The sequence below is a fragment of the Carassius auratus genome, chromosome 28 (assembly GCF_003368295.1).
Source record: "Carassius auratus strain Wakin chromosome 28, ASM336829v1, whole genome shotgun sequence".
Lineage (NCBI taxonomy): Eukaryota > Metazoa > Chordata > Actinopteri > Cypriniformes > Cyprinidae > Carassius > Carassius auratus.
In genome coordinates, this window is record NC_039270.1 from 5529754 (window position 1) to 5557330 (window position 27577).

Here is a 27577-nt window from a genome sequence, read left to right on the forward strand (position 1 = left end):
TCTGCAGAAATAGTATTATGAGTAATAAAGTAATATGTTATTCTAAACCTCCCCCCCCCCCCCCCCTTTCAGATCCTGGTGCACGTGGGCTTTCTGACCGAGGAATCCGGTGATGTGTTCAGTCCAAAAGTGTTGAAGGGTGGCCCACTCGGAGAGATGGTGCAATGGGCAGACATCCTGACCACCCTTCACGTGCTGGGACATAACCTCAAAATATCACTCTCAGTCAAAGAACTGCAGGGGTAAGTTTCTTGATAATGCTCTTACCTTATTAATATTCAGAAGCTAAACATTTGCTTTGGTACTATTTATGATCTGCTGACCTGTGCAGATGTTTGCTTCAGTTGCATTGTTTTGAAAGTGACATTGACATGTGATCAAATACACAATGTGTTACATATTGTTAAAGGGGCTATATGTAGAAATCAGAAACCCTTGTTTTTACCAACAATGGTGACCATTAAGTGAACTGCAGCCAACTATTCAACAACCCTAACACTAACCTAACCCTACTATACTTTGCAAGTATTTTTTTTTTTTTTTTTGATTTATTTGGATTTTTGCCTAAGGCACCGTGTAACCTAGAAACAACAAGTGGCACTTTAAATTCTTAACTACAGTACTTAGAGTGTATTTCAGCACTGCGGACAGCTCCCATATGCATTCAACAGTCTGGTTGTGTTTGCTCTAGTTATAGCCGAAATATTCCTGAAAGATTTTAAAGCACTTAATTTTTACTTGTCTTTGATGCTGCAGTTTTTATTAGGGTTGAACAGAAGGATATTATGAAATACCCTAGGCGTGACACCTGCTTGAATGTGAGCATGCAATCAGTCTGACTTTGGCAAACTGTTGACGAGAAGGCGGTAAGTGTAATAAAGTAAACCGTTAAATCATGTATATGAGCTTGGAACCAAATAAACATTGTGGTGAAAGCCTAGATAAATTGCAGGAAGAAAAAAAATGGCAACGTCGAACATTGAACTTTAGTATCTCTGGATGCTCCTAGTGAATTTAAATTAGTTGAAAAACTGGAGCACCAACAACCAGTTTGACCTTCTCCTGAGAAATGTGGTACTTTTTTTTTTTCTTTTTATGCAACAGAAGTGTGAACATTTACATGGAAAGCATACTTTCTATATAACTTTCTATAGTGCTGAATAAAAAAAAAAAAAAAAAAAAAAAAAACTCACATTAGTTAAGTAAAGGATAATAAACAGCCAGACGTCATTACCAATGCAAATTTTAAGTGAGATCAAGATCTTGTATAAGCCTGAATGGGTTTATCTTGCTATTTTACTAATGATTGTAAATTAAACGTATGATAGGCTATGCAGATTTTCAGATAATTTATATAAGTAAACTATATAGAATATCAGAGGTGTAAAGAGTAAATTTAGTGAAAATATAGTTGTTGTGCTTGAGTATATTTTGGCTTCCTTGGCTACTATATTATCAACTTGTGATGGGTTGTGTGAACTAATGATTTATCCGTTAAAGCTCCAATGTCAAGAATATCAATCAAACAAAACAAAATCAAAATCTTTCGGTGCCTTCCACTAATATTGGCACCCTTGGTGAATATGAGCAAAGGCGGCTGTGGAAATAAATCTGTGTTGTTTATCCTTTTGATCTTTCATTCGATTGTTTTTTTTTTAAATTCTAACCTAATGTAGCACTGAAGTAAAACAACTGAAAGTTAAGAAATCTCATATTGAAATAAGCATTTTTTTCTCCAATGCATGTTGGCAACCCTAGAAATTCCTATGAGCAAAAATATTTCTGATGAATATTCCCACTCCCATTCATTCCCATTTGAGCGTGATTGCCAGCCATGACTTCCTGTTCCACAAAATAATACATAAGAGAATATGTATAATATACCTGTAAAGTCCGGTCCAAAGCCAAACTATTTTAGCCAAAACATTTTCAAGTAGTTACAGTTTTATAAATGTGAAATTAAAGTTCACACTCTGAGCTTCAATTTAAAGATGTTCTCGAAAAGATTGGAGGAAAGGTTAATGAATTCCAGCTTTTTTAAATGTCCCTTTTTCAAGGGACCATATGTAATTGACCAGTTGACTCAAAAGCTGTTTCTTGGACAGATGTGGGCTATTTCTTCTTTATTCCTACATCAATTAAGCAGATAAAAGGTCTGGAGTTGATTCTAAGTGTACCATTTGCATTTAGAAGCTGTTGCTGTGAACCCACATCATGTGGCCAAAGGATCTTCCCATACAAGTTGAAACAGGTAATTGTTAGGTTTCAAAAATAAAACAAATACATCAGAGAGATAGCAGGAACTTTAAGAGTGGCCAATCAACAGTTTGGTGCAATCTGAGAAAAAAAGGAAAGAAAAAAGAACACACTGATGAGCTCAGCAGGATAAAAAGCCTGGACATCCACGGAGGAGAACAGTGGAGGATGATCAGAGAAACCTCTCCATGGTAAAGAAAAACCCTTTCACCACATTCAGCCGAGAGAAGAACACTCCCCAGGGGGTAGACCTGCCACTGTCTTCTTTGAACCGCTGAAACTAAGATCAACCTGTACTAGATTGATGGGAAGAATAAAGGCTTCCAGTGGCACTGGGTTACTGGTGTTTAATGACGTTAACCATTAGAATTCAGAAGTGTATAGGAATATACTCTCTTCCCAGATTCAGTCAAATAAAGCAAACGTGATTGTGCAGCTCTTCATAATACAAGTGGACAATGACCCAAATCATACAGCAAAAGCAATCCACAAGTATAGAGATTTTAAAAATAATAATAATATTCTGCAATGGCCAAGTCAGTCTCCTGAGCTCAGCCCAACTGAGCATGCATTTCACTTACTGAAGACTAAACTAAAGACAGAAAGACCCATAAGCAAACAACAACTGAAGTCAGCTGCAGTAAAAGCCTGGCAAAGCATCACAAAGAAGGAAACCCAGTCTCTGGTGATGTCCATGACTTCAAGACTTAAGGCAATGTGTTTGCCTGCAATGTATTCTCAACAAAACATACAAAATTAACATTTTATGTATGGTAAGATTTATTTGTCCAATTACATTTGTGACCCTGAAAACAGGGGGGTCTGTGTATAAAAATGGTTGTAATTCCAAAGCATTTTATGTAATATTTTTGTTCAACCCCTTGAATTAATGCTTAAAGTCTGCACTTCAATAACACCTTGATTGTTGTATTTCTAATCCATTGTAGTGGTGTATAAAGGCAAAAGCACCACATCTCAGTCAGAGTCTGAATACTTCTGGACCTGACTGTATACATCTGTGTACATCAAACGGGTCAAAGTTGAAATTGTTTAAATGCCACATTACAATGCTTGGCTGAGAACACGAGGCTTAAAGTAATGTTGTAATTCATGGCTTGCTCAACAGTTCATTGCATCGAGCAATGCTGACGCGAGTTGTGAAAAGGCCTTTACACAAGTATCTGTCAATTTCTTTTCAGCAGACAGTTCCATCAACCCTCCTCCGATTATTGCTTCAATACACTAAAAGATAACGCCATTCTCACTTCACCTTCAAAAGTTCAGCTTTTGGTTTTTTGCCCATCTTGTTAACTGGCAGGCCTGAAGGAAACATGTGAAAATTGCCTTTGCAGTTTTTGTGTTTAACTTGAAGACATTCTTCTTCAATCTTTTTTTGTCAGAAGATGTGAGGCTGCTGGACTTAATGCTCTTGCTGATCCATATCTCTGACAGACTTCAATATGTTGCTTTGAAGTTGGATGAAATGCAATTTCAATAGTCTTTTCATGAGAAAGAAAAATGAATTCCTTTATTATGATCGGAAGTGTCATAAATTGGCCTGTGAAATAGTGGAACGTCAGTATGAGAGCCAAAACACGTATGTACTTTATAAATTCTTTGCATTGTCTAGCAGAATTACTCTAGGAAACTGGCAATGTTTCTCTGCTCCGATTCGCTCAAGAAAATTATTTCTACAAATAAATGGCTCCTCATCTCTTGCATTTGCCAACAAACAAACCCCTAAGCTTAGCAAGGATCTGAGCCATATCTATAGGGACCAAAATATCACAGTCTTGAAAATGGAGCTTATAATGGCAGCTGCAGTGATGCATTGACTGGTGACAATGAGTTAAAGTGACTGACAGTTTTATTTAAAAGGTGGGAGTTAATTCTGATATATTGCACATTGCAGCTTCTCTCATTCATAGTACAATGAGTGAACAGTCACAGTATATACAGTTTTTGCGGATATCAAAGTCCTTTTAAGACAAGTCATGTCACTCAGCGGCCATCTTTGAAATGCTTCTTGGCCATGCAAGTGCAGCTCCTATCTATTTGAATGAATCAAATTCTCCAAAACTGTTCACTAAGCTTACGATTAAATTACTTATTTGAAATCACCAAATAAATCTTTTACACACATTTACCACATTTTAGATTGGCCTTTTATTGTGGACAGCCTAAGGAAAACCTGTTTAATGATCATGCTGTCTAATCAGCATCTTCATATGACACACCTGTCTTGGCAAAGTAGAAGTGCTCACCAACACAGATTTAGACAGATTTGTGAACAATATTTGAGAGAAATAGTTCTTTTGGCTACATAGAAAAAGTCTTACATCTTTGAGTTCTCAGATGTTTGCTCGATTAATGAGGAAAGGTCACCCATTCAACTGATAAATTAATGGCTAGATGTAAAGGGAACTGAACTACTATAGTATACATTAAAATCAAACTGACATTAGGAATAATTTTCCTGTTATATTTATGTTTCTATATGCAGGTTAACACAATCCAGCAATACATGAAGACTGACGCCAGGATGTGTCCCCCCCCCCCAAAAAAATAATAATAATGTTTTAATTTTTACTTCGATATCAGTTTAATAATTAAAAACAAATAATTGAAGTCACATAAATCACTGTTTACACAACTCACTTATATTACTGCTCATTTATATCACATTCCTCATTTACCATAAACTGCTTACAGAAATTACTCACTTATATTACACTGCTCCATACTATCCATATGCACCTTTGCTCTTTCACGTTTTTTTTAGCTTCTCCGAGAGATGATGCATTTCGGTGACCATTATGTCCATTATCGCGAGAACGTCAGCTACTTCGCAGCCTATTAGCCTTTTTCTCCACTCATACCACGTCCTCGAAAATCCTCTTTTATATTACTTTCCACCCTTTGTAGATACTTGTTTGATGTTTACATTTTGTCTTGGTTGTACTAATTATTTAATTGCCAATTTATCCTTATTGCTACAACAAATGAATGGTGTTTCTTTCAATGATACGATGGAATTTATCTGTGCTTAAGTTGCGTTCACAGTGATGTCGATCAATTTACGTTTTTATTACTTTTTATAAGGATATTAAAGTAGTTTTTCATATTTTTCTTGTTGTTAAAATTCAAAATAGTTGTTAAATATTATTAGATGACACTGTTCCCACCAGTCGTTGCACAAGTCAATGTTACGCACGATGATGAAAGCGCGTTAGGGCTAGCCATCCCGGAACTCATTGACCTTGCATTGCAGGGACTGCAGTTTAAAAAACAAAACGAAACAAAAAAAACTGTTCTTTGTATTGAAGTCTATGAGAGCACTCGGGGCGATTCTCAGTTGACAGCGCGTTGACAGAAAACGTGCAAAAAGGGACGGTACTACAGTATACAAAATGCGACTCGATGCTGATTGGACTATTTCGAGGCAGCACAATAAGGTCTAGAATTGTGAAAGCTGGTGTAACACTGTGGTTGAATATAAAGAAGAAAAAAAATCCCTCCCTTTCCTTTGGTGGTGCATTGCCCAATTGCCCTAATGGAGAAACCACCACTGCTCTTAAACTAAGAAGTGCTATTCAACAGATATATTGTAATGATTATATATTTTAACGGTATTGTAACGACCCAGAACACCCTAGCAACCACCCTGTCACCTGTATATTAGTTTACAGCAGAATAGTCTAGAATTAATCCTGATTGTAGCACAGTTTTTTTTTTTAATTTCTGAAACTGATCAGACATACACTCAGCCTTGCTGATGAGTCTCATTAATGCAGCTCCTCTGATTGGCTCTCCCTCTTCACTGCATACTTCATGTGTTTCCTCTGTAGGGAATAGACAGATGCCTGTTCTCCAGCTGGTGGAGAGGTTTATGATACCCTCTCCTCAACAGCAGCTGCTGTCCCTCTATTCTCATCTTTATTCCCGCTGGCTGTGTGCTGTCAGAGTCAAAGCAGAGCTCAGATTCACAGAAAATACATGAAACACTGATGGTACCTGTCAAAAGCCTATAGCACATGCTACACGACAGAAGCTTGTCAACCTTTCATGTTTTAAAATGTCATGAAGCTCCTCGATTCAGCACAGGTCAGTTTTCATCAAAGATATGATAATGCAAAAATGCATGCCTGAAGCTGTGGATTGAAGGGAGAAGATATTATTTTATAACATCTGTTATTGTCTTATTACATTTCGACATGGATAAAAATTTTAACATTTGCAAATGCATGCTGCAAATCACAGTTGTACACAGAAAATGCACAGGTTTATATTTTTGTAAGCTCACAGTATATTACAGACATAGATCAATTTGTATAAGTAATTGTAGTATTGCTATATCATTGCATATATATTATAATATCACATTTTATTTTCTGTTGCAAACAGTACGACAACATTTTAGTAATTTTGTTATGTGTATTTTTATTATGTTTTACGATTTCTGTAATCATTTTAAATGTATATATTTTAACATATTTAAGTGTTCATATTTGCAAATGCTCACCGCGATAAAATGCACAAATAAATGCTCAGCATTTACAAATGTAATGCACATTATCCCTATACTGTTACGTTAGTTGTTCTTTTATTATTATTATTATTATTTGTTCATATTTTAACATTAGTTAAAAAGTTGCAAAACATCTGATTAAATTTTAATGTTATAGGGAAAAAATCATATATATATATATATATATATATATATATATATATATATATATATATATATATATATATATATATATATATATATATATAGTAGGCTTAAATTACACACATACACATATAATTTTGTATCAGTAATGTTATGCACAAATAAATTTAAATAAAACTGTCTGCATTTGTCCTCTGCTCCTGGATATACAGAAATGTGCTTTTGCAGGTTTAATGGCTTATAAATATAATTTTTATAGAGAATTGTTAAATAACTGTCATTGTGTAATGATTTCCAGATGTAATGGTGCTAATCTGTTAACGCGATGACAGTACGGATGGATAGTGATTGTAATGCTGTGTTTATCAATGTCAGATGGCGCCATGTTTCAAACGAGCAGCAGTCCACCTCTCCATAAATCTAGAAACTCCCCCATAATGAATTATTATTACACAAGCATTTCAAAAGTGTCAGTTGTTGACGGAAATACTGTCTCTCTGTCAGCTTCAAGGAAGAGCACTATATTTTTGCACCCTGCTAGCCAACACTTGTGACCTATGTGTGGTATAATGTATTTGAAGTACCTGTCAAAGGAAAAGGTCACGTGGAGTCATGAATAATTATAAGATAGTCTTCTCGTAGGATGAGGCAATGGAGACTCATGAATAATTATAAGACACTAATGACATATACAAGGACACACTATATACATCCTGTGATGTTGACTCAGTGTGCATTTCAAACCCAGAAGACAAGAAAGAATTCTGGGAAATTATTTCTGAGCTTTTAAGATTAAAATTATTTGATGCAGAAATAACTGACTTATTTTAATGAAAGTTGTCATGGATATTATAAGTGACTGGTGATGCAGTGTGGGCATGTTTAGAAACGCAACAAAGTGACTTTATGCAAATGATCAGTGAGGAAATGAATGAGCTGAATACATTAAAGCTCATGCGATCAGTCATGTGATAGTTTAGTGTTGGCACAATAGATCTTGTTCTTTTTTATTGTGAGCAATTCCGGTGTTCTGATTTGTCTCTGCCTACTTGTAGTGTTATATAAAAAATAAATTATTATAAAATAAACTAAAATTAAACTGTGTTTTAAAATGAAAACAATCCTTGTCTACCCTGGCATTTTCACTGCAATTCAGAAATAATAACCATCAACACTACACAACCGAATATACATGTCACATGACCATTCATGCAAGTACAACAATAAGCAAGATCTTATTGTTTACACGGGCATCAAGGATATGCAGACTGAATGTTTTCATTTTTGTCCATTTACACTTAAACAAAACCCTGGAGTTTTTAAATAAAATGGGGTCTGTAGCATTTTTTTGAAAGTCTCCATTTTCGGGTTAAAAAACGGCTGAGTTATATAAATGACAGGATTAGCCGCAAAAATTAATAGCAAAAGTTAATAGCAAAGTTTAATGCAAAAATGCACTAGTGTAAACAGGGCCTGAGTGTTGTTCATATACTGTAACAGTATTTATTTAATTTCTTGTATTTAGCTCTCATATAGTTTGTTTTTGTCTTAATTTAATCTTAGTTAAGTTACAAAAAGTAGCGAAAGGTTTTAGCATAATTGTTGTGTGATTTTTTTTATTTTTTTATATACATTCATAACTATTTATTATTATCATTGTATTATTTTTATTGTTGTTGTGTTGTCGTAGTTTTGCTAATTTATTACCAGGACTAACTTTCTACTTTTCGTTTATATTTTCAATATATTAAGTCTCCTTTTCAGGGAACTCGCACTGCATCCACTAATAAACACTATGGGGACTGCCACCAGCAGGACCGGTGTATGAAGCACTTGTGAAATAATTCAAAAAATTGTCATATGTTTGTGTGTGCATGTTCAAGAAAAAACAAAGGCAAGTGAGCGTTTTAGAAAGTGCGTTCTAAGTTTTTGACACTGGAGCTCGAGGGCTCTGAACACACACAGTGTTTTTAATTAGGTGGTCCCACTGGGCCCTGTATGCTGCTTTAGCTCACTGTAACATTGCATTCTGCAGTTTGCATTCTTTGGTTAATGGAATGTCCCTCATCATTGGCTTGGTTTCCCATTTTTCCAGAGTTATTTTAGCCTCAGGTGTGAGTGGCTCGCCCACTTTATGAGGAAAGGTTCAGTGTATGTCTGACACTTCTCTTGGTGCTTTCTCACCAGGTAAATCAGCATGCATTGTAGCATGACTGAGTGGGTATTCCATTCCCCATAGTGTACCTTAGAGTACACTGTGCAAGTTCCCTGAAAGAGGAATGTCTTGGGTTATGCATGTAAGCATGGTTTGCAAAGAGGGCAAAAATACCTGGGGCTTGCCAGTTTTCATGTCTTCTTCAGACAACCAAGTTAGTGACGTGTTCAGAAAGTGCCCTCATTTATACTTCTGGGCACCTGCCTGTGATGTAAAGGGCTGCAGGGGCCAATGGGATTTGAATTATATTTATACATGCTTCATAAACTGGTGGCAGTCCTCATACTGATACTCATGCTGCGTCACGTTTCCTCTCAGGGAACCATGGTTACATGCGTAACCTGAGCCATTTTTCATCAAATGTTTATGTTTTGTTTTATTTCAGATTCATATTATTTAAAATAAAATAAAGTTATAAGCCCAAAGAAGCCACAGTTTACAGTCTGTGAATCATAAATAAGGGGCATTATTAGGCACAACACGAAATGGAGTTACAAAAAAATAATACAATACAATAACAATACAATAGCTGTTTGATGGAAATAGAGGTTTGATTGGAATGTACAGCCATCATTGTGTGAATGACGTGGAGTCCCGGGCATCTGTGGAGAACAGGTTCAGTGAGGGGAAGGGCAGCACACAGCTTGCAGATACAGTTTGTCACACAAGCTGTAAAACCGTGTGCTACTTGACGCCAGAGGTAAGAAAAGAAACATAGACAGCTGTCACGTCCCATAAGGGACTTCCTGTACAACAGACTGGTAATTATTCAGCATCAGTACAAGCTAGTGAGAAACCAAATTAAGATTAATTCAGTGTTAATATTGTCTGTTTCATTTCATTCTGTCGTCAAGCAGTGTCTATCTGGTTAGCACCCATCCCCCTGTCATACTCAATGCAAAATGAGCCGGTGGAAGGAATAAATGGGGTCTCTCTTGCTGTGAGGGGACAGCAGTTTAAAAACTGTCATTCGGTTCACTTTGAATTAGAGGAGCATATGTCTGCAGCACAGCACTGCGGCATCATCAGCGGCGCTCCTCAAATCACCACTGTCTTTCACTCTGAGGAATGTTAATGAGGTGCATAATTTAGAGGAATAGTTCAGCCAGAGATAAAAATGCAGTCATCATTTACTCACCCTCATCGTTCCGAAAGAACGAAAGCACCCGCGTCTTTCCGAACCTGCATGACTTTCTTCCATCCGTGGAACCAAAAGAAAAAATATATCACAGATAAGCAGCGTTCAAAAACCTTGGGTTGGTAAAATCTAAGTTCTTTTTTTTTTTTTATGCAAAAAAAACGACAAAAATAACATTGTGAAAGTATTATTAAATTTTTTCAATTTTAATATACATTCAGATGTAATTCCTGTGATGCAAAGCATTATCATCATTATCAGTCTTCAGTGTCACTTGATCCTTCAGAAATCATTCTGATATCCTCCTGGAGTTGTAACATTCAGGGCCCTTACCTTAGTGAGTATTAAAGTTATCAGCGGATGTTGCACAGATCTCCCCTTCAGTGTTTCTTTTAATGCACTCTTAAACCCTAAAGAGTTTCGTTTCTTTCTTTTTTTTTTTTTTTGCCAAGGGGAACTTACTGTCTTTCTGTTTCTCTCCATCACTTTACTTTTTTTGTTGCAGCTGCTTTGAAGCTCTATCTGGAGCAGCCAGAGCACTGAGTTTGAAAGCACCGTTAGGTGCCTAATCAAGATAACGTTGATGTGATACACTTTAGAAATTCGCCGAGACACATGAGACCTTTTATGGACACAAAGCATGTTGTTAAATTATCAGCTGCCTGTAAGCGATGAATACTCTCTTACCACAAAATTATGTATTACGGTACTTGGAAGACAAATCTGTGCCCTGAGGTACAAATAATGGATTCCCATTACTGAAGCTACTCAGTAATATATTCAGCAAACGAACTGTTCATACGTGCTGCTGATGGCACATGAGTTGCTGAGGATATCACTTATTACCAGAACAGACTTATTGCTTTCCCGCTTACAGGCCTGATTCATTTCACAATGAAATGCTTTAAAAGGGTCATGTCATGTCTGTTCAAACAGCTTCACAATTAGCAACATCATTTTGCAATGGTTTGCTGGTTAGGTTCTTCATGAACAGTTCATACATGCTTTAGTGCTACTATCTTAACAGTGGACTCTTCAAAAGCACATGGCAGAGTGGCAGAAATTCTTAATTTATATGCTGCATTTCCAGGTGATAAAATTATCACTCATTGGAGGCGTAAGATAGATTCAAATCATTAATATAAAATAAGATTTAAATATGACAATAATTTTTGTGTCAATGGCTCCTGATATTTACTTTGGTCTTTTGCTAATTAGAATGAATTAAATCATTTGTATTTAATTACATACAATAGTGTACTGTCCATGGAAGTTAACAAAGTAATCAAGCTCACTGAGTTGTTAAAAAGAAGATAATTACAGTGCCATCAGTTCAGGTAAGGGTTAGGTTAGCCATGAATGTAAAAAAAAAACTGCAGACCAGAGCTAAAGAAATAAAATAAAATAAATTAATTAATTAATTAAGTTTCCTTCATAACTCCTTTTGTAAGATCAGATCCTGTTTCAGGGACCATCAATGCATTAATTCCAAAGTATAGACCTTTAACTACAGCAGATTGAGAAAGCTGTGCTAAATGACATATTGCCATATTGGAATTGTCCAGTCCATAGCCCCTTCTGATAGCATGTGAATGATATGATTTTGATTCTTGAGCTGCAAATCTGTTTGCAAATCTGATAATCCAAGCTGCATTAAACCCTCTACATCACTTTCCCACTACATCACGTTATCACAGTTTTACTCTTCAAGGGTCAGCAACAAGATTTTTCAACTTTTTTAAAATAATAATAATAATAATAATAATAATAATAATAATTATTATTATTATTATTATTATTATTATTATTATTATTATTATTATTAATAGTATTATTATTATTAGTAGTAGTAGTATTATATAAATATATATTTTTTCATTATTTATTTATTTTCACCTGCCTATTTAATATTTTACTGGCTTAAATATTATAAATTATCCAAATATGGTTTAATATCTTTAGAATCACTTGTTTTTAAACTAAATAAAACACTGATGCATGGATTAAAAAACAAAAACAAAAACAAAACAACGTTTTTACTTAAGAATATAATCACACAGAATATTATTGCTGTTGTGGTTTCAATTACATATTTTGAGGGTGTTTTTAAAACTTTCATCAGCCATTCAATTCACATTGAAGACAGTAGAATTATGTAGAATTATAGATAAAAAATCCACGGTGATTGAATGTACCTTACTCTTAACGAATACAATGGAATTAAAAAGATCTGTCCACTTCAATTATGACTCAAACTTGGATCCTGTGTGCAAATGGAAGTGGAGATATGGATTATGAAAACTCAGGAAGAGATCTTTGGCTTTTCTGAGCTTCTGAACAAAGCTTGAGTTGAAATCATAGTGAAAGAGCCCCCTGGTGGTGAGCGAGCAATGAGATGAATAATCATGAACATTTTACATTTAATGCATTAATTTACTAGTAAGAAACCACACAAATGTTGCTCGCTGCAGTACAAAAGATTTGCAATAACATTTCAAGGTGTTTTTTTTTTTTTTTACTAGACTCAGCCTCTAGAGAATAAAGCATGGTGTCTTATCAAGATTGTGTCAACCTGATCTGTTGTTGCTGATTGTCTTAAACACAACAGGGTCAGTTAATCTGAATCCTAAAGCTTTTAATCTTTAGAGAACCACACTTGCTCAACTGCAGTGCTTTAGGAAACTTCTAGATTTAAAGTCTTTCAAACATTATAAATTGCAAAATGATTAATATTGTTATAAGATTACAATGATTTTCCCTTCACTCTCTAAAGCAAATGTGTGTTCTTTTTGGCTTTTTTGATTGCAGCATTCATTTGCCTAGAGAATTTTCAGAAGAAAGAGAATAAGTGAGTGATGATTGGGATTTCTGTCTGTGCCTGTCTCACGTCTCTAGGTGTCTGATTCATTTGAGTGCAGTGAGCCGACACTAACAGACAAATCTCTTCCATATGACACAAATCGCTGGTCACACGGAGTGCTTCATTACTTTCCTGCCGTTTTTCAATCTGAACCCCAGTGGCCCTATGTGAAGCCCTAAGATTTGACAAGAATGGAAGGGTTTGGCTATATTTATAGACCCAGGGTCAAAATGAAGTGGTACGTTCACTATAGAACCTCTCCTCAGGCTTTCTTTCATATCAGGAGGGAGATTAGTATTGCTCTATTGAATTGGAACTGTGTGAGAGCTCTGTACTCAGTAGTGTATACTCAGAACATGAACTGCTCCCTGAAAATGTGTGTCTGCATCCAGTTTGTACAATCTTTCTCTCAGTGTGAGTCTGATCCTACCACATGCATCTTTAAAAAAGATTAAAGGGCCTAACACCGAACCTTGCGGTACTCCCTAGGAACTGATATTGAATCTGTAGCTGGAAACACGAGTCTCATAAGTGAGTGAATATTTTTAATACACACACTTTTTGCACTGTCCGCAATGCATGTACACGCACACGCACACACATTGGGTCTCCATGTTTTTGGGGGCAATCCATAAATGTAATAGTTTTTACACTATTAAATTGTATTTATATTTACTTGGATAAATTGTATTTTCTGTTCCCTTGCGCCAGCCTTTTGCCTATATCTACCCTACATACAAAGCTTTCTTCATTTTAAGATTTTCAAAAGTTATTTAAAAGGACAAGGATTTTGTATATAGCCATATTTGTGGGGACATTTTACCCCCATAGTGTAGGGTATACCTGAACTTCACACAAATCCATAAATTGCACACACATAATACAAAATACATGTCTTGCAAAATGAAGTGTGCATTTAAAATATCACAAACACATCTCAAAAGCAAATATTTGCAAACACCTTTGTCATAATATGAATTACTGTTATAATTTGTGAAGTTAACATAGAGAATTGTGTGTTGCGTTTTGCAAAAAGTGTTATGAATTTTATGAATTAGTGTATGCAGATTTTTGCAGATTATGTTAGTGGTTCTGATGTTTTAGTGCCAGGTTTCAGAAATTGTAAAGATTTTGTGTGTAAGCAGCATCAGAGAATTTCAATTTCAGTTAAATCTTGATGTTGGTTTTTGAGTTCTGTGAGTTGGTGAGTTCAGCCTCTTAAGAAAAAAACAAAACAAATACTAGATTTTTTAATTGTTGTTATTCTGCTCAAGTCTGAAATGTAATTTTACAACAGGATGCCAAATAAATAAATATTTACTCAGTATTCCTTCTTCAAAATGTATAAAATAATGATTAATGATACAGACCTGGAATTATTAAGTGGAATTGTAATCAGAACCAGAATCATTGAATTCCTTACTTTTTGTGGTGTCTGTGTGTGTGTGTATGCAGTATTAATTTTTACCACTGCTCACACTTTATGTGAAACTGCAAATTCAAACCCTTTGATTGCTCAACACGTTCATACTGGAATTTGCATACATCTAATTAAAGCCTCTAGCAGTGTTAAGTTAATGAAAATGCAGTCTGCTAAATGCAGACTTGTGCTCTTGCATTACAGCATATTCATTCTCACTGTGTGATACACTACCACTTCTGTTGATTTCCAGCCCGTCACAATTGTACGTCTATTCAGAAATGCTCCGCCTTCTAATCTGTGTAATCTGTTGCATTTGTTACAAAAACACATTTGAGATGTAATAAAGACCTGTCCTGCTGTGATTGTACTTAGAAAATCACATGCTGTGGCATAGGAAATGAGGCTGTTTTTTTTTTTTTTTTTTTGGTGCACACAGAGTTTTTCTGGAAAACGTGAACAGCACCAGGGGCATTTATCATTGCATTTTTTAAAATAAGAAAATAAAAGAGAGCGTGGGTTTTGTTTCGACATCATTTAAGAGTTAAGAGTTGCGACAGCTTTAGAGTCAAGTTTATTTATAATTGGGGTAAGCTGGCAGCAGACGGACCGTTGTGAAGCAGTGAGGCTTGAAATGAATGGAAAGAAATGTAGGCCTTTTAATTTTTAATCGGTCCACTTCTAAAGCAGCTGAAACCAAACAGTGTGGCAACTGGCAGCGATGCTAAGATGTGGGCTAATTTAAGTGGTATCAAAAGTGCTTGCTCACATTGGTTAATAGACTATGAAAGGTGTTTGGGAATTTATTAATGCAATAGTCTCATCCACAGGCCATCTACAATCCCTTCACTGACCACTTGATGCATATTGCACATTCAAGAGCTGGACAAAATGTTTAGTTTCAAACCGATTGGTAGAATATGTAACTTATGCAAAATGAGGGAAGGCAGCAGTCATGCTTAAAAGGTTGAATGAGCATTTTTATTGCCAACTACTCAAATGTACACAACTACCAGAATAGTTTGAGTGTGTGTAGGGGGACGAGCTTGATTAATGTGCATTTCTTCATGGGAGTGGACAGTCACTGCTCAGCTGTTTTGCCACAATTTCATTTTCAGAGTAAAAGCGAGTTCCCTGATTGAATTTTTTGGACAATTAACTCACAATTAAAGATGTCTTAATGATGTTTCATCTGTGCCCACATGCTGCAGGATCGTTCCTCTTCGCTAACTTAATTTTCTTTCATCATTGTTGCTCATGGTATTTAAAGGGGTCATATGACGCTTTTTTTTAAAGTTCATCATTTTGTGTATTTGGTATAACCAAATATATTTGTGTATTCAGTGTTGACATGCTTTAATGTAAAATAATAATAATAATAATAATAATAATAATAATAAACACTTTATTTTTCAAATATTGTACTTAATAGCAGGTCTTCTATGCCCCGCCTCTATCAAATGCATAATTTTGTAGGGGGCATGGCGGAGTCTTAACTTTGATAAAGAATATCTCTTTGGTTTTGAGACTTTAGTCTTTGACACTTCCGGGTACTTATCTATGCACAATCAGCTTGTAACACTCCAAAGAGAAAGGAAATAATGAAATAGCATCATATGACCCATTTAAATCAGCAGGGGCCAAAGTTCACATAGTAAAAACTTGCATACTACTAAATCGTTTTGCTCTGCACCATTGGACTTAGTTGAAACATAAAGTTACGCTTTATTTTAAGGACCTATTATAGCTATTGAATATTTGTCTAACTTATTAGCATGCATATTACCTAGCGTATTGTCTGTTTATTAGTATTTATAAACCACATATTAATGACTTATTGTGCATGATCAAGTTTTAGATTCATTAAGCCTATTAATCCCCCATATGTAAACTTAAAATCTATCTTACTAACCGTTAATAAGCAACTAATTACATTTTACATTTACATTTAGTCATTAAGTAGACGCTTTTATCCGAAGCGACTTACAAATTAGGAGTTTATTGAAGGAAAACTTATCGTTAAAAGTGAATATGTGTTTCTTTTTCTAAAGTGTTATCAAACATAACTCTATAGATATAAGCTAAATCCCTCAAAACCTCCTGTCGCAGAGTCAATAGTTGCAATAAAATAATGGCCTGAATGAATAGCAATAAACTGTTAACATTCGATAATGTCCACATTTACATTTAAGAGAGGGAGCGTTATGTGCACAGATTACTTTATTAACAGCTTTTCAACACGAATCCGACCTAAACAGCATGTGCAATGATCCTTGTTGTGCAAGTCAATAAATAAATGGCTTCACCTGCAGTATTTATTTATTTATAGTTTTCAAATGTAGCTCATCCGATCAGATTTGAAAGCTGGAACTATGTGATCATAATGACAGCTTTCGTAATGGTTCCGTCTGTAGCCCAAGTTGTCTTATAGATTGTATTATTTAGCTAGTGTTTTACCAGACAGCCGTTCTTCCTTGAAATAAAATACTGCAGCAAGATAAATCTATCGCAAGGAATCAGAACAGCGGGGTTTATCTGATTTGAACTGTGTAAGGACATTTGCTCTGTAAAGACTTTTGTTTTATTGTTGTGTAGGTCTGTTTGTTCCATAGCTCATGAGACACAATGTCTCACAGTTTTAAGTATCAGATCACATTTTTAATTACGAGACACATAAATAGAGACCTAGCTATTGTCATTTGTTGTTATACAGTATGTATATACAGCACTTAACAAACTTTGTGGGTTGTGGAATATTTTACATAAAATGGACACAATAAAGATGCATACTCCATTTTTATTGTTGAATATCCTATCATTTGGAAAAAAAAAACAATGATGTCCTAATGGAGTTTCACGTTGACTTTAGGCAGACATCTCCATTTACTCTTCATCTATTTGCTGTTTTGGAGAGGACATGAGTGATTTTTCATTCCTTTGGGTCTGTGTGAGGTAGTGTTAAGCATGTGGTGTTTTCACTGAGGTGTAGATGTCATCTTTGGACGTTAGTTTTAAATGGACCATAAATGTGATGTTTTGTGTTGTATTTCTGTGTGCTGCTCACTGTGACAGCGTGTGTGTCTGTCAATTGTCACATTTGCTGAGCTCCAGTGACCCGTGGAAACACAGCTCACACTTGGCTCACAGTCATTTCTCTTTTTAGAAAGGGCGGCAGTTTTAGTTCACTCGGTTTGCAGGGAAAGCATGGAAACTGTAACAGCATTAAGTGGGGAGAATTATATTTTTTTAGTCTCAGAAACACTCCAGCTGTTACCAAATATGAACCAGACTTTTCATAAAATATTGGGGGAGATATCTCAGATATCATGGCAGCATTTCTACATAATTATATTATATTGGTTCTTGCTATTTTTGTAATGCTTACGGTTAAATTTCCAGTGAGAGGCTTTCAAATTGTATGCAGTTACAGTATATCCATAACAAATTAACATGGATTAACGTGGCAACGTTTTATTACACTGGTGCTCTACCCTGCTTAGTGGTTACTCTGTCGCATTTAATGTACCACTTACAGTAAACCTGGCTATAACTGATAGTGTTAACAAAAGCAAATGTGAGATAAAACACATTTCCTGATCCATCAGTGGAATTTCAGCTTGCCTCTACAAGTGTGGGAGCTTTTTGATTCTCTGAGTGCTCAGAATAACAAGTGCGATGCTTTACCAGGTGGGATACTGAGCAAGTTTACAATGTGAGAAAAGCCATACATATGGAGTTAGTTGTGTAATGTAAATGTCAAAATGTATCAGGTTACAAATCATATATTATGGTAAAAGTGCTTTGGAATCATAATTGATATTTTCATCTGTCAGTGCACACATTATGTGTCTTTGAAAATAATTATGTGTCTTTAATTGTTTGGCAATTAGTTTGCTATATTGTATAGTAAAAGGAAACATCTATTTAGTTTACATATGCACTGTATATTTCAAGGCATGCTCAAATTTATAGGTGCATCAATTCAAATATTATATTCTAGATTCAAATATAAGTTTATATATTTCAATTGTTTGTTTTTTTTAGTTATGCTTATGACTTACAGCTTAGAGGAAAAAAATCAGTTTCTCAAATAGTTTTCCTAATATATTTATTTCTCATAGATCATTAAAAAATATATTCAAAACAGAAATGTTCAAGATCTCCAAAGCAGGTTTAATCATGCACTCAATACTTGGTTGGGGCTCCTTTTGCACAAATTACTGTTTCATGTGGTGCGGCATGGAGGCGATCAGCCGATGGCACTGCTGAGGAGTTATTGAAGCCCAGGTTCCTTTGATAGCAGCCTTCAGATCCTCTGTATTGTATGTCAGATGTTACTTATCTTCCTCTTCATTACTCCAGAGATTATCTGTGAAGTTCAGGTCAGGTGATTTGGCTGGCCAATCAAGCACAGTGATATCATGGTCAGCAAACCACTTTGAAATGTTTGTGAAAACACAATGAACCAACACCAGCAGACGTCACAGCACCCCAAATCATCTCTGACTTCAGAAACTTCACACTGGACTTTGTTTCTGCCCCTCTTTAGTCTTCCTACAGACTCCAGACCTTGATTTCCAAATTAAATTCAAAATTTTATTTTAACTGGAAATGAGGACTGTGGACCACTGAGCAACAGTCCAGTTCTTTTCTTTTTTCTGGTTCAGGAGTGCCTTGATTCCAGGAATGTGACAGCTATAGCCCGTTTACTTAAGTCATCTTGTTTGGTGACTGTTGATGGACTGGCTCAAGCTTCAGTCCACTCCTTGTGAAAGGAGTTCTCCCAAGTTCTTGATTCAGCTTTTCCTGATAATCTTCCCAAGGCTATGGACATCCCTGTTGCCTGTTGCCTTTTTTCTACCAGTCAACTTTCTATGAATATATTTTGATACAGCACTCTGTGAACAGCCAGACCTTTTAGCAATGACCTTCTGTGACTTACCCTCCTTTTGGAGGATGTTGATGATCTTCTTCTAGCTTTAACCATCATAATTAAAACAAAAACAACAACAACAACAACAACAACAACAAAACTCTTGAAATATTTCAGTTTGTGTGCAATTAATCTAGAATAGAAGAAAGTTAGCTTTTAAAAATCTAATTACAACAAATAAAGTCCTTTATTTTTTTTAGATGCACCCCCTATATTTAATAAGAAAACAAAGCAGCAAGCTGAGTTGTCTTTTAGCAGATGCTACATTATGTAGGTTAAACCTGTACAAAAACACTACTGAGCTAATGATATTTTCTATCCCCTGAACTTAATCCTCACAGGAGCTGTATTTGCATTTTTAATTATTTAGTTTGTTTATTAAACAGTTTTCCTCATGGGGGCCATTGGCTGTACACACGTATCAAAAACACTATTTTCATTGCAACTAACAGCATCCCATATTCTTTCAGCTGTGTATTCTAGGGTCCATTTGCTTTCTGTTTAACAGACTTTAAGTAACAATGAAGACAATGAAGATTTGACTAATCGTCCCCATGGAATTATAAGGTTCTATCTGCGTTCTGAGTAGTTTTGAGATATTGAGCTTTAAAGTTTTTGTGTTCCATAGACTTCTGTAGATAGAACCTGTTTTTTTCAATAGAAAATCCCAAAATGTACACAACTTAAAATAAAACATCACATAATAATTCAGAATAAGAATATGTGAACAACTCAATTTTGACAAAACATGTCAGATAGAACCTTATAATTCCAAGGGGACGTAATGTTAAGGCAGATCTGAAGAATAATTCAGCTTTAGCTTTTCTCTCATGACCAGCAAAAACCAATATTGCTTTAGATGAATAAACTGTTTAAAGGGACAATAAGTAACTTTTTAGGTATTTTATTTTCTAAAATGAATATTTTTATTCATAAATATGCCCTCAATGGTGTACAAATACCTATGCCAATGTTTAAACTAATCCTTGTAAATGAAGAATTTTAATCTTTATATACATGGGACGGGTAGGTCGACGGAGGCTTCCATGTAGTTCTGCCATCTTGCAAAACTATAATAGCAGAGAGGGACAAAAAGTACTAAGCCAACGTGTTTCCACAGCGCGTTTTCGGTCAGAGCCAGAAACGCAGGTGCAGAGCAGTGAGAGGCGCTTGATACTGCACCGGCAAGTTTAAAAGTCTGGATTGCATTCTTATTATGGACCATACATATGCCGCGCCACAGGAGAAGAAAACATAGTCGCCAAAACAGTCAAAAATAGAACGTAAAAGGAAACGTGACTGTAGATTACAGAAAACAAGAGTTAATGTCGGGGAAGCTTTTTCTAGGTGGAAAGAGCTAATGCTTGATAAAGATTTCAAAAGAGACGCTGAAGTGGCCAGTTTTCTTCTCGACAGGTAAGTCAGTGTATGATGATGACATCTAACAATGCACATAATTCAGAAAATATAACGAATAAAGAAGACATAACTACTAATTACAATATTTCATGTTTTCCACAGTCAGTAATTCATACTGTAACATTCGTTTGTTAGTTGTCATGTTGCAGTTTGTTTGAAATAACACACCTGTTCACCTGAAGGAAAACTCGACGAAGTGCTATTAGAAGACATCCTGTCAAAGCTTTTTGGTACATATCGCCTACCGTAGATGCAACGCGCATTTGAAAAAGCGAGGCGCTGGAGAGCAAAATTAGTTTAAATGTAAAATACAATTTCACCACTAGATGGGAGTAATTCCTACTTAGTGTCCCTTTAAGGACCATCTACGTGATTAAGAAAACTTACAAGTATATTTATTAACAAAATTTATTTATTATTATTATTTTTAATTGTTTATTTATTTATTTTTTACATATTTTATGACATTATGCCTACTTATAATAGATTTTCCAGTTCCGTATGAAGTTAGCAGCCACTGGCTGTGACTCTCCTATGTTTATTCGACAAAGTTTGAGGAAGCATTTTTTTTTTTTTTTAAATGTGCCTTTCCAAGCTAATCTACTCAAACAGGAAATTAGCACTTACATAATTAACTTTATTGATGTAATCTCATTAGAGCAGCAGGGTATATAGAGTTTCAAAAGTCACAGTTCCCATGGAAACAATAATGTTTCCCAATGTGACTGCCTACTGCCATGCATTTTGATTGACAAGTTTCATGCAGTGTAGTGTACACTATAGTATACACTGTATGCAAGTAGTTTGCAATAGGTATTGCATACAGTGTTGAGGAGGAACTAGATACATGGAACACAGTTATGTTGTTTAATTACACAATAAATGTAACTATTATCTGTTCCAGTTACTGAGAGAGTTTAAATCAATTACATTTACTTAAAATTGTTAATTTTACAACTGGGATCACAGCTGAATATTTTCACACAAAAACAGATTTGATTGATTTCTTTACCATAATGCATTGACTGGTCTAGAACATGAGACACCAATGTTTCAGGAATTTAGGACAGACAATAGGACACATGCTTATTTAATAACCTTTATGTACTATTTGGATTTAAGTATTTTCTTTATTTTTTATTTTATTTTATTTTATTTTTCCAAGGCATTGGTAGATGTAGCCTAAGTATTTACTGGCATAACTGTGCAAAACATTTAATAAAAAAAGTGGTATCATAGCTATTAGACTATATATTTAGAATATTTTAATTAAATCTGTATTTAACATAAAAATGATATTAATGAACTTTAACAGTCATTGAAATAGTTACATTACCTCTTACATTTTAAATAGGTAACTTTTTATTACATTTCCAAAGTAACCTTCACAACACTAACTGTTTAAGATTTATTTATTTATTTAAATAATATAATCACAGAAACATATTTTATACTACTATTGTCATGTTCAATGTTACATTACATTATTATTATTATTGTTATTATTATTATTATTATTATTATTATTATTATTATTATTATTATTCAGTGGTGGAAAAGCACTACCATACATGTTTCATCTTGAAGCTTGTCTAAGTTTTTTGTTGTTGTTTTCCAGAAGCAAGGCAGCAGAGAAAGTGGGTGGTCACTGGTGTGCTGTAGAGCTGTTGTTGCTCTTTGTTTCAGCAGTATGTCTTGTTACTGTGTGTTCAGCAGCTCTTGCTGTCTGCACTGCTTTGTTCTGTTCTATAATGTAGCCATTGCTGATTTAAGAGGTAGCAGATACCCTGAAAACACACGAGATGTGGTTATGCCCGGTATTTACCTGTCAGTACTACATAAAGATGTAAATAGGATCTAAAAATTTTCTGAGCACTAAACCGTTATTAAAGCTCAGTTATCCATGTAATTACTTTGTATTAGCAGTGTAAGTGCTAATGTGTCCTGATGCTGTGTCCCACACTTTTGGAAAAATTAGGGTTGAATATTCTCTTTCAGTGTGCTTCAAATCTTAAAAGTATATAAAACTGTACTTGTAGATTATATAATATTATTGAAATAAAAGTCACTTGTGTGAGAGAGTACACTTTCATGACTATGTTTCTTAGTTCACCCACAAATTAAATTTCTTTCATCTTTTATTCACTCTCATGTTGTTCCAAATCTATACGACTTTGAAACACAAATTAAGATATTTTTACAGAAATCTGAGAGGTTTCTGTCTCTCCGTTGAATGTCCGGGTTACCAAACCTTAGAAGATCCAAAAAAAGCCATAAAGGCATAAAAATTGATCAATTTGAATGAATTCATACTAGAATAAAAGATAATTTATAATAAATAAATTAAGTATATATAATAAAGTCATTCTCTCCACAAGATTTGGATTAAACCATTGAATTGACATGGATTAATTAAAGTTTTTTTTAGATCTTCTGTGTTCATGGCTCTTTTAAGTTCATGTACACATTATGTCAGCTCACATTTACTTGAGCTCTATTGCAAACCAATTTGAACGAGACCCTTTGGACCCAGTAACTTGGTTTCTGCAAGAGACCACATCACTTACAGAGCTGACATTTGAAGAACCAAAGATTTGCAGACCAGGATCAAAAAAACCTTTACCTGTGCCTGGGGATTTGCATAAACAAACTAAGCATTGGTTAAGCAGAAAGGTCTTTCCAGTATTGTCCATTAAACCCCGGGTGTTACGGTTAAAGGCACTCACGTTTTTGACATTTCAGATCGAAATAAGATCAAAAACCTTCGGTGTTCGGAAATGAATTTTTACACAGCCCGACCTGCGTGAGGTTGTGATGCGTTCATTGCTCTTTTTCCATTTTCTGTAGATGAAAGATGTGGGTGGCTGAAACCAGTGCAGAATTCATAATGAAATATCAGAAGTCAGTTAAGCAGCGGGTCTTTGGTGGTTTACACATTCTCTGCTGAAGCATCTGCTCACAAACACCAGCGGCTTTGGTTTTGGCATTTCAAGTATCCCTGGAGAAGAATCCCAGAGAAACTCTCCCAACTGACAAATTATCTCCTGCAAAGAGGAGGTGCTCTCCTCACAGTCACCTGCTGTGTGTGTGTGTGTGTGTGTGATCTAGATGAGTCACACTAAATTCAGCCCTGAAGTCTTAAGTTTGGTGTTCCCCAAATTATTTTACTTTCAAAGAAAAGCCTAATTGAAGAACTGACCCTAAACATAGTAACTTTTAAGGAAATAATATACCTAAAATACAAAAAAGGCATGGGAATTAAAATTTTCTCACAATGGTGATGTTGATTAATGCCCTTAAATTTTCAAATGAAACTTGCAGCACTGCTTAACTGTGTAAAATGTTGTTCTCTCTTCACTTTTAGGTCACTTGGCGTACCTCCAGGTAGAGGAAGCTGTCCTCTTACTGGCCCGTTGCCCTTCGACCTCATCTATACAGACTACCACGGCCTGCAGCAGATGAAACAGCACATGGGCCTTTCCTTTAGACAGCACAGGTCAGTTTGAGCCTCTCTTCTAAAAACGGAGCTTGTGAACCTCTGGCTTCTAACCATAAAGACAAAAAAAAAAGAAGTTTAATTTAGATTCCATAGGGGCTTTAAGCTGCTGTATCATATGCTTCATAAAGTCTTTATCGACTTGGTCCTGCCACCAATCTCACTGTGAGTTCTCAGTCTCTTCCATCAATGAGTTCAATAATGAATAGAGATGAACTCCGATACACAAAACACTGATGAGTACAGCATAATACTTCAGAAATTTTCCTCATAAATAATGGATGATGTTTGTGACTCATCGCTCACACCAAGACCGCCACATGCATAATGTATTAAAATTATTGGAAGATCAATTAGGGACCATTTCTCATTTGTCAGTTGTAAAATAAAGTATGTCTCTGTATTTCAGTCTGGGAGAGAATAAGACTGATTTGTCTTTTGTGTAATAAATCAATCTTTCTCATTTTTTACTGCGCTGCAGTGTTTCCAGTGGTACAAGTCTGAATGCGGTTGCTCTCTCCAAGTGTCACAAAATGAGAAATGATTGAATAATCTGCGCATTGCTATTTTCATACAACTACAAAAACTCTATACTAGACACTTAATAAGAAATGTAGAAAACATTGATAAAAAATAAAATAATAAAAAGCTTCACAGGTTTTTTTTTTTTTTTTTGACCTACTTAAAAGGACAAAAGCACAAAAAAAATACAAAATAAAAAACTTTAAAGTATACTTAGATGCGATGAGAAACATTCTTTAAAGTTTCTCTCTTTAAGCATTTTTTAGCATTTTTGTGTCATTGGTATTTTTACTGATTTTATTTTGCCATTTGTAATGCTTAGTAGTTAAATGGACAAGTAGTTAATTATGCCATGATCTATACTTATTACATGTTCTCTTTTCTCTCATTCTATAAGAGTTTCTCTGTTGAGCAATTCTTGAAATTCCTATGTATGTATGGGAACAAAGACCACTGAGAAAAGCGTGTGCTTACAGCTGCGCTCTATTCCCTCGTGCCTCCTTGTAAGAAGTTATTTTGTTTTGATCTTATGCTTTAAACTTGTTACCTCCTGAAAATCAGAGTATAAGACTTTGTTGGGATGCAGATGAATCCCTTTACAGAGGCCTGTATATTCCCTCTGCTGTGTTTCAGTGTGAGTTAAGACTGCAGCACTTTCATAGCAAGCAAGCCAAATCAAATAGATACCAGCCCACCCTTAAAGCAATCACGAACATCATTTTATTTCTTCTTTGCAATGCACTGTAAAAAATGACTGTGATTTTAATGGTAAAAAATAAAAATATATATTGAATATTCTATATTACAAACTTGTTAAATGGTTAATGGCAATTTACATGGAAGAACCATATACTGACGTTCCCAGAATTACCTTCATTGCATTTCAAATTTTGTTTGAATTTGATGTTTTTTCTTTGAAATAACTATGTTTGATGGTGTTTAGTGCTTGTGTGAATGACACTGTGCACCTTCTATGAATCTTATAATTTGAAAGCTGCTTTTGATGGACTTTGTTTCATCACGTGACTTTCTCGTCACCACCTGCTTTTGGTGGTTACCAGTGTAGTACAAAGAAACAAAACAGATTTCAGTACTTCAATAATAGTTGGAATATTAACATTTTATCAGTTAAATTATAGTATTAAACTGTACATTTAAGGTTAAACTGTTAAACCTAAAACGGTGTTACCGTATTTTAATGGTATAATTCTGACAACCACAGCTGCCGTTTTTTTTTACGCATATTTTACAGATTTTTTTGACAGTGTACCAAAGGTGATGTTTAGCAGAATGTTGTTCTTTCCATAAAATCCATGTTAATGTTGACTAGGTGCTTTTTAAACTTCATAAACCATGAACTACTGAAAGAGTCAATATGACTATGTTTGAGTCTGCTGAAGTAATAACTATTTTTGAAGAACAGACTGTTATTAAATGGCTGGGATACACTAATTTAGCTCTCCCTTTTCAACTCTCACATCATTATTCCATCTAAGGATAATCAGATATATTAGATTTTTTTTTAGCCTATTTTTATAGCAGAAATCTATATTTAGTTTGACAGTTGTGAGCTGTGATTTTTTTTTTATCTTTTCACCCGGAATGCTGAGTGATAAAATTAAGACCCTCCAACCCCATCCCATCAGCTTTTAGGACACACTCAAAGAAGGATCACAGATGACACTGTATGACACTGTGGCAGGTGTCGATTTAAAAGTATGTAGATGTCCTATCTATTTGCAATTGAAATTGTATTATTTCAGGTTTATGCATTTTTATTTGAATGCTAGAAAAAAAAAATATGGCTGGTTTTCTACCACCAAATGCTGTTTATGCAAAGCTACATTATGATATTAATATTCAGAGGGAGATGAGGGATTCCCCCAGTTTATATGTCTCTGCATCTGCTAAAGGTTTATAATTGTTATTATTATTATTTATTAATTCTTCGTGAATGAGTTAAAACTCCCACCCACGTGACACTACTCCCATAATAAGTCACCTTTATTTACATAGCACTTTAAACAAAATACATTGCATCAAAGCAACTGATCAAAATTTGTGTGTGTCAATACTGCAAAATGATAGTTAAAGTTAGTTCATCATTGATTCAGTGATGTCATCTCTGTTCAGTTTAAATCGTATCTGTGCAATCAAGTCAACGATATCGCTGTAGATGAAGTGACCCCAACTAAGCAAGCCAGAGGCGACAGCGGCAAGGAACCGAAACTCCATCGGTGATAGAATGGAGAAAAAAACCTTGGGAGAAACCAGGCTCAGTTGGGGGGCCAGTTCTCCTCTGACCAGACGAAACCAGTAGTTCAATTCCAGACTGCAGCAAAGTCAGATTGTGCAGAAGAATCATCTGTTTTCTGTGGTCTTGTCCTGGTGGTCATCTGAGACAAGGTCTTTACAGGGGATCTGTATCTGGGGCTCTAGTTGTCCTGGTCTCCGCTGTCTTTCAGGGCAGTAGAGGTCCTTTCTAGGTGCTGATCCACCATCTGGTCTGGATACGTACTGGATCCGGGTGACTGCAGTGACCCTCTGATCTGGACACAGACTGGATCTGGTGGCCACGGTGACCTCGGAACAAGAGAGAAACAGACAAATATTAGCGTAGATGCCATTCTTCTAATGATGTAGCAA

At 35.2% G+C, this 27577-nt stretch overlaps 1 protein-coding gene across 1 annotated transcript in view; it reads left to right on the top strand.

Annotated features, from left to right (window-relative positions):
- The window catches only part of LOC113046545 (alpha-1,6-mannosylglycoprotein 6-beta-N-acetylglucosaminyltransferase B), an 85264-nt gene that overhangs the window by 36355 nt on the left and 21332 nt on the right, over window positions 1-27577 (top strand). The window contains exons 8-9 of the mRNA XM_026207358.1: window positions 73-242; window positions 24278-24409. Of these exons, the coding sequence (XP_026063143.1) occupies window positions 73-242; window positions 24278-24409 (302 nt within the window). The remainder of the gene's footprint in view (window positions 1-72; window positions 243-24277; window positions 24410-27577) is intronic.